The 9150-nt window shown below is 42.7% G+C and overlaps 1 protein-coding gene across 1 annotated transcript in view; it reads left to right on the forward strand.

The window, feature by feature from the left end:
- Positions 1-9045, forward strand: part of LOC137303915 (cadherin-23-like) — a 110869-nt gene extending 101824 nt beyond the window's left edge. Inside the window, exons 8-9 of the mRNA XM_067972327.1 lie at positions 1211-1338; positions 8719-9045. Of these exons, the coding sequence (XP_067828428.1) occupies positions 1211-1338; positions 8719-9045 (455 nt within the window). The remainder of the gene's footprint in view (positions 1-1210; positions 1339-8718) is intronic.
- The last annotated feature ends 105 nt before the right edge of the window (positions 9046-9150 follow it).

Below are 9150 nucleotides of genomic sequence, written 5' to 3' on the forward strand. Positions count from 1 at the left end.
GTTCACTGTACCTCTCATCTTCCTCGGTATCCTTATGACAAGTACGATGAATGAGTAAGAGAGAGGGAACAAAGTTGACCGAGTGATCTGCTCTCAATTCCCTGCCAGTCCATTCTAAAACCAGCCACAGGGAGTTGTATAATGAGGACCCAGCAAGACCACTCTTTGTGGGGAGACAGCGCTGTTTCGATTGGAAGCTTAGTGTATAGAGAATCATGTGTACAGATCTCAATACACCAAAAATCCTGCACTTTTAAAAGAAGTGCTTACTTGTCAAAATTAAAATAAGCTAGGTCACATGTCCGCTCCAATACCAAGAGCGCCTACTTCCACCTCCGTAACGTCGCCCGTCTCCACCCCTGCCTCAGCTCATCTGCTGCTAAAACCCTCATCCATGCCTTTGTTACCTCTAGACTTGACTATTCCAATGCTCTCCTGGCCGGTCCCCCATCTTCCACCCTCTATAAACTTGAGCGCATTCAAAACTCTGCCGCCCGTACCAAGTCCCGTTCACCCATCACCCCTGTGCTCGCTGACCTATATTGGCTCCCGGCCATAAATGTAAGATAGTCACTAAGAAATCGAGTAGAAAATTCAGGAGTAACTTCTTTACCCAAAGAGTGGTAAGAATGTGGAATGAGCCACCACAAGCAGTAGTTGAAGCGAATAGCACAGGTGCATTTAAGGAGAAGCTAGATAAGCACATGAAGGAGAAAGGAATAGAAGGATATGCTGATAGGGTGAGATGAAAAGGGGTGGGAAGAGGCTCGTCTGGAGCATAATGCCGGCATAGACGAGTTGGGCCGAATGGCCTGTTTCTGTGCTGTAGACTCTATGTACTGTGTCCTTTGACTTGCTATGATCAATATTTTTCTTAACTCTTAATGATAACCTAGAAATTATTGTTGGTGACAATGATGGACAAAAATTTCATGTGTTTCTATGACGATCCTCTGTCCATTGTTTTAACGCACATGTTAATTATTTTAAAATATCACCAAGCATAATTTCACGTCTCGGCAGAGATATTTAGCAGTGAAGGAGACTATTGATTTTTACAGTAGTGTAAAGAGTTCAAATTGCTATTTATTGCTGGTCACGGTAAGATAAAATTTGATAAGATAACCTGCTGTTATGTTAGATTCCGTGGCTGGTGATTTTTATGAAGTATTGACCGGCAGTAATCTTCCTGGATGTCTCTCTGTTCCAGTTATTATCGTCACAAGGCCCATTGACTTTGAGAGGGTGCCAGGAGGGTTTATCTATTTGGCCATCGTGGCAAGGGATGGTGGAACTTCTCCTCTGTACAGCACAGTCCCTGTGACTGTTGAAGTTTTTGTAAGTATATAATAATCTATGTTGTCAGCTCTTCTATTATCTGCAACAACCCAGGTTCATTCAGGGCCATTGTTTAGAGGTTACTGCCCCCCCCCCACCTTATCTATAATGAAGCAGCTGTGGGACCTTGGTCAATACCTCTACACATAGATTAACTTTATGCTATTGAAAAAGAAAGACTTGCATTAATTTGGCACCTTTCACGACCTCAGGACGCCCCAAGGAGCTTTACAGCCAATCAGCAATGAAGTATTTTTGAAGTGCAGTCACTGTTGTAATGTAGGAAGTGTGGCAGCCAATTTGCGCACAGCAAGATCCCGCAAACAGCAATGAGATAATGATCAGATAATCTGCTGGTGGTGGTTGAGAGATAAATATTGGCCCAGGACACCGGAGAGAACTCCTCTGCTCTTCTTCGAAATGGTGCCTGGGGATCTTTTACCCACACCTGAGGGGACAGACGAGACAGACGATGTCTCGCCCGAAAGAATTAATTACTGTTGTTAGGCAGCAAAGGTCAGCAGCCATTTTCACACAGCAAATTCACATAAAAGACAATGGGTTCAATTTTGAAATGGTGGCAGGTTGGCAGCGGGGAGGGGGGTGTAGGTGGGGTGGGGGGTGTAGGGGGATGGGGTGCAGGGGGGTGGGGGGGAAGGTGCGTGTGGCAAACCCAAATAAACAAAACTTACCGTTTCCGACGCGATCGCATCGTAATTGATGGTGATTAAAGTTCTCTCCAGGTTTCGCGCCCGGCAGCCCCAGCCTGATTGACAGGCTGGCTCCCGACAGGAGCTGCAACGCAAGGGGGTGGAACGGAAGATTGGGTGGGAGGCAGGGGAAGGTCGGGGGGGGAGAGGGGAAGATCGGGGGGACACGGTGGGGGGGTGAAGAGGGGGAGATCGGAGAGGGAGACATCGGACATCGGAGCAGGGTGGAAAGGTAGGTTGACTTTCTGTTTTAACTTCGTGCAATGGTTTGTTATTTAATTTATTTTTTTTCTTTTTGCCTGGTCCGCCCCTTCCAGGCGTGAATCCGAAGCCATGGGAAAGCCGCCCAGGCAAGTTAAAAATCGTTCTAACTACCTAGTATGTCACAAGTAAAGTGCCTTGTACATTTGGCTCTTTAATTATCATCCCGCCGGCTTTAATTGCTGGCGGGACTTCCGGACTCGGGACGCCCGTGCGCACAGGTCCGTCCGTGGGGAACTCGGAAGTCAGCAGGTTGGAGCCGGCCTCGGAACCCGCTCTGCATTTTTACAATTTTTGCAGCCCCCCCCCATCCCTAACACGTTCACAATTTACGTGTAAAATTGAGCCCAATGAGTTGAATGACCAGTTAATCCAACCTTGGTGGTGTTGCTTGAGGTAATAATGTTGGCCAGGGTATGATGCAAACTCCCTGCTCTTCAAATGGTTCCGTGGGATTTTTAACATTCTCCTGAAGTCCTGGAACCAGCAGACCAGGTTTTAAAAAATCTCAGTCAGGGGACGGCGCCTCTGACAGTGCAGCACCCGCTCGATACCAACACTGGAATGTCGGTCTATGGGTCCAACTCCTGGTTATTGGGCTTGAACTCACAAACTTCTAGCTCTGAGGTGAGACTGTTGGCAAATGAGCAAGCTCATACTTCCCCACAGTGACAAGCTGCTCATCCAAAAACAGAGGGGGGGAAAAAAAAACATCGAGTAGGTCAGGGGTGAGCTGAATTTTTCATGTGGCCTTGACACCTACAAGGCCTTTCCAGATCATCATCTCAACTCGGAGTGACTGGTTGTGAGAGACTTTATTTTTGTTATTTGTAGCTAAAGCATGAAGCAAGCTTTGTAGATTTCTCATTAAGATTTAATAAAGGGTTGCAGCACGGTTCTTTGGAGTAGAGCTCGTCGCTTTTGTTGTTCTTGAAACCTGGTAACACCAACCATAATGAACTCACCTCGCCACAGCCTCTAGCATCAAAGATGCCATTCAGCCAGGTAACTGAAATCTAATTAGTTAATTTAGAGACCGCCTGGCCTTTGGTTAGAACTTGGCTGCTTGCCAAAGTGAAATTCTAACTTAGCAACTCAAACTTTCAACTTATAAATTATTCTCCGTTCTGCCTCTCCCAATCTTCATGCCCCGTCGTTGTTTTACGGTATTGGGTGACTGATGCTGGAGTAGCTGGTTTTAGTTATGATTGACTCAGCTGGGTGGTCATGACTACGTTGCATAATTCCCCATTATGGCGACTTAATGTCTTATTGGCTCTTAATTTGAAAGTCTGTTTCAAAAATGCCTGAGCTCATTTGAGCATTAAGCGGGACCGTGGGAGTTGGTAAAATGGAATGTCTGCCATCAAGGGTGTGAACAGTTTTACACAGTATGTACTGAATGAATCTTTTATTTATTGAGGAAATGATTTTTTTTTACTATAATTGGTTTCAGCTGTTATTGTGGAAATAAATTCTTTATCAGCGTACCTTTGGTAGATTTTGTGGAATGATGTATTATTTACACGGTTGATACTCTCTGGAGACTGTGTTAACTTCATATTCAAACATATTTGGATACGTTATAAAGTTTCTGTGATGCACCAGGATTCTACAAACATTCAACATATTCCCCATAGGACATTGTCCAGCCATCAGCTGATGATCTTGCAGAGCTGTGTTAGTGACTCCACAGTATCTACTGTATGGGGACAGACATGGAGCTGTTCCACACTGGCCGGGTTGAGAATAAAGTGCATCCCTCCCTCTCTTCATCCCACCACTGGTGGCCAAGCCTTCAGCCGACTAGGCCCCGCATCCTGGAATTCCCTTCCAACACCCCCATGCCTCTCCACCTCCCTCTTCTCTTCAACAATCCTCCTTAAAATCCATCTCCCCTTCCTAATATCTCTTCCTTTGGCTTGACGTCCATTTTTTGTTTGAATACACTTCTATCAAGTGCCTTTGGATGTTTTTCTACATTAAAGGCACCAGTTCAAGGCAAGTTGTGGTTTTATGGATTTATATGCAAGTTATTTATAATATATTAATCAAATAAAAATCACATTCAGGACATAGTTTGGGGCTCAGCTGCTGAAACCTTGACTGTCTTAATTGGAGCGATGAAGCTTCTTAACTGTATATCCTGCGGTATGCAGGCACAGAAGAATCAGATCCTTATAATTCTGTGTCTGAAGATTTGAACCTGAATCTTGTCAAAAATAGCATTTTGTCACTGCAGCTGCCGCAGATCATTAATCAGTTCTTCATTACCCAGTCCAGCTGTCAGCTAAGAAAAGGTATGGACTAGCCCTTCAACTTCTATTTGCTGTTATTTTTGGTGTGAAAAAGCGACAGAAAATAAGCACTGGAGAAGCTCTGTGTTTTGGAATACAAATTGGAATCTTTTGCCAGTTATGTAGAAACTGCAAAGTGTTCAAAGTTCCATCGCTGGACACCAGGAAGTCTTGTCACGTAAAAATTGAAAATTTATCCTAAAGAACCCCGGGGTCATTTAAGAAACCTTTTGATGCCATGATGAAGGGAGTCGAGGGATGGATATGCTAAGATGGGTTGAATGGCCTTCCTCTTTCAATATCTGTCTTGAGCGTGAGGTTATGATTGCTGAACTTTCTCTGATCATTCAACAAACGCGACTGAACTATCAAGCTATTGATTTTTTTGTTCAGTCGCCAGTCTGTGTTCAATCACACTGAAGTCGGGCAGCCCTTCAACTGATCTGTTCCAGTGATTAGGAGATCTGGGGAGCTCGTGTTTTTATTTAATTTGATTTAAACATTTAAATTAAAGTGAATTGACTGTGACACTTTTTGAAATAAAATTTTCTTGACGTTGTTGAATATAAAAATGAAGTGGTGAGCACTGTGCTAGAAATTGAAGAATCTGCCTGATTAATTTGAACAAGTGCCTTATCTGAGTAACAGAGAGTCTTATTAATCTACTTCATCTCCTGTGGTGTTGCACATAGAAAGATTTATATAGTGCCTTTCACAACCTAAGGATGTCCCAAAGCACTTTACAGCCAATAAAGTACCTTTTTTGAAATTTAGTCACTGTTTTAATGTAGGAAGCACAGGAGCCAATTTGTGTACAGCAAGGTCGCACATAATGTATATTGTTGATTGAGGGATGCATATTGGCCAGGACACCAGGGATAACTCCCCTGCTCTTCGAAAGAATGTCTTGGGATCTTTAGCATCCACCTGAGAGGGTTGATGGGGCCTCGGTTTAACGTCACATCTGAAAGGCAGTATTTCTGACAGTGCAGCACTCCCTCAGTACTGCACCAGAGTGTCAGCCTAGATTTTTGTGCTCAAGTCTTTGGAGTGGGACTTGAACCCACAACCTTTTGACTAAGAGGCGAAAGTGCTACCTGGTGAGCCACAGCTGACGCTTATGGAGAATTGAGACAAAGTGTGGTCTTCAGGTGAAGTGGGGTTGGAGGTTGAGGAGGATAATTGGATCAGGGCTCACAGATATAATTCAGCCCCTATTTTAAAGTTCTGTCCTTATTTTTATATTTTCATTATAAATTCCTGTGTCAACATTTATAATGGAAAGTGCCAATGGAAACTTGTCACGCTGCAATTACATCCTCCAGTGGTGGCGTTACAAGAAGTAAATACAGATGTGAGACTTTTAATATACTGTGGATGGTATTGAAAAGTGCTGGAGAAGAATTCATCTATGGGTTATGTTTATAAACAGGTTTATTGTTTTGTTCAAGAACAGGTTTACGTTTTTGTTACATCGATGGAATCTTCCTCAATGACGAATGAATTTCAGCATAAGAATACCTCCAAATGGTATCTGCCAAATACAGTCCCTGTTAAAAGAAAGAACTTGCATTTATATAGCACCTTTCACAACCTCGTGACGTCCCAAAGCGTTTTACAACGAATGAAGTACTTTTGAATTGTAGTCACTATTGTAACCTTGGTCAAGTGGTTCATTATTTGGCAAATCAGAAATTGCTGATAATTGCATGGTGAAGTGCTGACACGTTAATTTAATTCTCTAACAGCCCATAAAATAAAAAAATTGTACTGTTAATGTACTGCTGTAATTGTGAGCAGCTTTCAGACCAAGTGATCATAATCGCCAGCTGTTAATTGGGAAACCGCATTTACAGCTGTTGGGCATCCCTCACTGATGAAGAAAGAGGGTTTTTTTCAAATAAATGCAGGTTAAGAATCACTTAAACTAATCTTTTTCTTTGGTTAGAATAGTTAAGAGTGGAGTTTTTTCTCCAAGGGGACCGTTACTGTGTTACGTTGGAGACCATGGGATTGATTTTATAAATGAATGAGTTTGATGCAGACCTTTGTGTGATGGGAGTGCATTTCTGGAATTCTGGCACAGAGGCTCCAGATGAATTTCCAGCCATTTTGTGCTCCTGATGCAAAGTTTTGTGCAACTACAAGAAAAGAAAGAAAGGCTTGCATTTATATCGTGCCTTTCACAACCTCAGGACATCCCAAAGCACTTTACAGCCAATTAAGTACTTTTGAAGTGTAATCACTGTTGTAATATAGGCCATGTGGAAGCCAATTTATGCACAGCAAGGTCCCACAAACAGCAATCAGATAAATGACCAGATAATCTTTTTAGCGATGTTGGTTGGAGGATGAATTTTGGCCAGGATTCCAGGAAGAACTCCCCTGCACTTCTTCCAATAGTGACTTGGGATCTTTTACATCCACCTCGGTTTAATGTCTCTTCCAAAAGACAGGACCTCCGACAATGCAGCACTCCCTTAGTACTGCCCTGAAGTGTCAGATTCCATCCATTATTATTTACTAAACTCTCGTCCTATGTTAAATGTATTTCAGAATTTCAGTAATGTCTGAAGTTCCAAACATACCCTTAAGCGCCTGATCAAATCTATCGGAAATGCCCCTGAGCGTTTCATGTACAATGAATTACCTAGAATCAAAGTCACTGTCAGCAAAACACGTTAGGTATTTTTACAAAGCCTTGGGGAGGGTGCAGAGGAGAATTACTAGAATGGTACCAAGGATGAAAGACTTCAGTTATATGGAGAGACTAGAGAAATTGGGATTGTTCTCCTTAGAGCAGAGAAGGTTAAGGGGAGATTTGATAGAGGTGTTCAAAATCATGAAAGGTTTTGATAGAGTAAATAAAGAGCAACTGTTTCCAGTGGCAGAAGGGTCGGTAACCAGAGGACACGGATTTAAGATAATTGGCAAAAGAACCAGAGGGCGACATGAGGAAAATAAATTTTACACAGCGAGTTGTTATGATCTGGAATGCACTGCCTGAAAGGGTGGTGGAAGCAGATTCAATCATAACTTTCAAAAGTGAATTGGATAAATACTTGAAGGGGAAAAATTTACAGGGCTTATGGGGAAGGAGCAGGGGAGTGGGACTAATTAGATAGCTCTTTCATAGAGTCGCACAGGCACGATGGGCCGAATGGCCTCCTTCTGTGCTGTATCATTCTGTGATTCCACGAAAGGACAATGAGATGAGTGGCAAGTTAATCTGTTGTTAGTTGAGGGAGGAATGTTGGCCAGGACACTGGTTGAGCTCCTGCTTTTCTTTGTATGATACAATGGGATGTTTAACAATTGCCTGAATAGGCAAATAAGACCTAGTCCAAAGGAAGGCAATTCATCAGGATTGCATTGCAGTATTCTGGAAGGACTGTACCACTATTCAAGTTTGGAGGATGATACTGAATAAAAATCCTGAGTTTAATCATGCTTATGTAAGCAGAACCAGTTAATTACTGTTAGATACTGTTAGATATTCATCAGATATAAATTATTTTAAAATTTCCTTCAGTTTTATTTATTTCCTGGCCCTTGCTGTAAAAATTCATATTTTAAGTAGAAGGACTATAAAGATGAAAATTTCCTAGCCCTCTGTGACGTACGAAGATTAATTTATTTATGTAAGTCTGGTACGTCGGGAAACAAATTAATTCATCTACACGCAGTGGGTAAGGAAAGCCATTTATTACTCAGGAATCAGCCAATCAATAACATGTAATTTGCTGATTCTGAAGTGACCTCTCACAGACTTGTTTCCGTATCCTTTGAGCAGAGATGTAAACTGCTCCTCCGTTTCAGCACCCCTTCCTCCAATATAAATGTAACTCACTGTGAACAACTCCACCTTCGTTCTGCTAATTCTTCAAAACAAAAATCACTTCTCCTCAAAGTTCACAGGCAGCTTCCAAGATTCTCAAACTGGTACATTTTTACTGCAAGCTGGACAGTTCTCAAAGTATTATGGTAACCTCTCCTCTGAATAGCTGATTCTGTGTCTCATTGCAAGGAAGGAACAGTGTTAGACTATGGGTGTGATCTCAGATGAATTTTTGAACTGTTGTGTAATTCATTCATGTCTGTCTCTCTTGCAGGATGAAAATGATAATTCTCCCACTTTCAGCCAGTCTTCCTATATTATAGCAGTCTCCGAAAACATCATAGCAGGTGAGGGTGATGAAATATTGGCTATTCTGGTTTGCATTGATTCTCTGGAAGCTGTGAGCAACATAATAGGGTATAGTGTCGACCTGGGGCTGCAGTCTGATAGAGGGATTCACACGTTGCTGTCGAGGGAGAATTGGGACGATACTGAATCTCCACTGAATGCTCTTTCCTCTGCAACAACTCTGGCACCTTGCCACCATTGGCGGCCGTGCCTTCAGCCGTCTGGGCCCTATGGTCTCGAATTCCCTCCCTAAACCTTTCCGCCTCTCTAACTCTCTCTCCGCTTTTAAGTCGCTCCTCAAAACCTACCTCTTTGACCAAGCTTTTGGTCACCTGTCCTAATATCTCTGTGTCAAATT

The sequence above is a fragment of the Heptranchias perlo genome, chromosome 36, assembly GCF_035084215.1.
Source record: "Heptranchias perlo isolate sHepPer1 chromosome 36, sHepPer1.hap1, whole genome shotgun sequence".
NCBI classification, from domain to species: Eukaryota; Metazoa; Chordata; class Chondrichthyes; order Hexanchiformes; family Hexanchidae; genus Heptranchias; species Heptranchias perlo.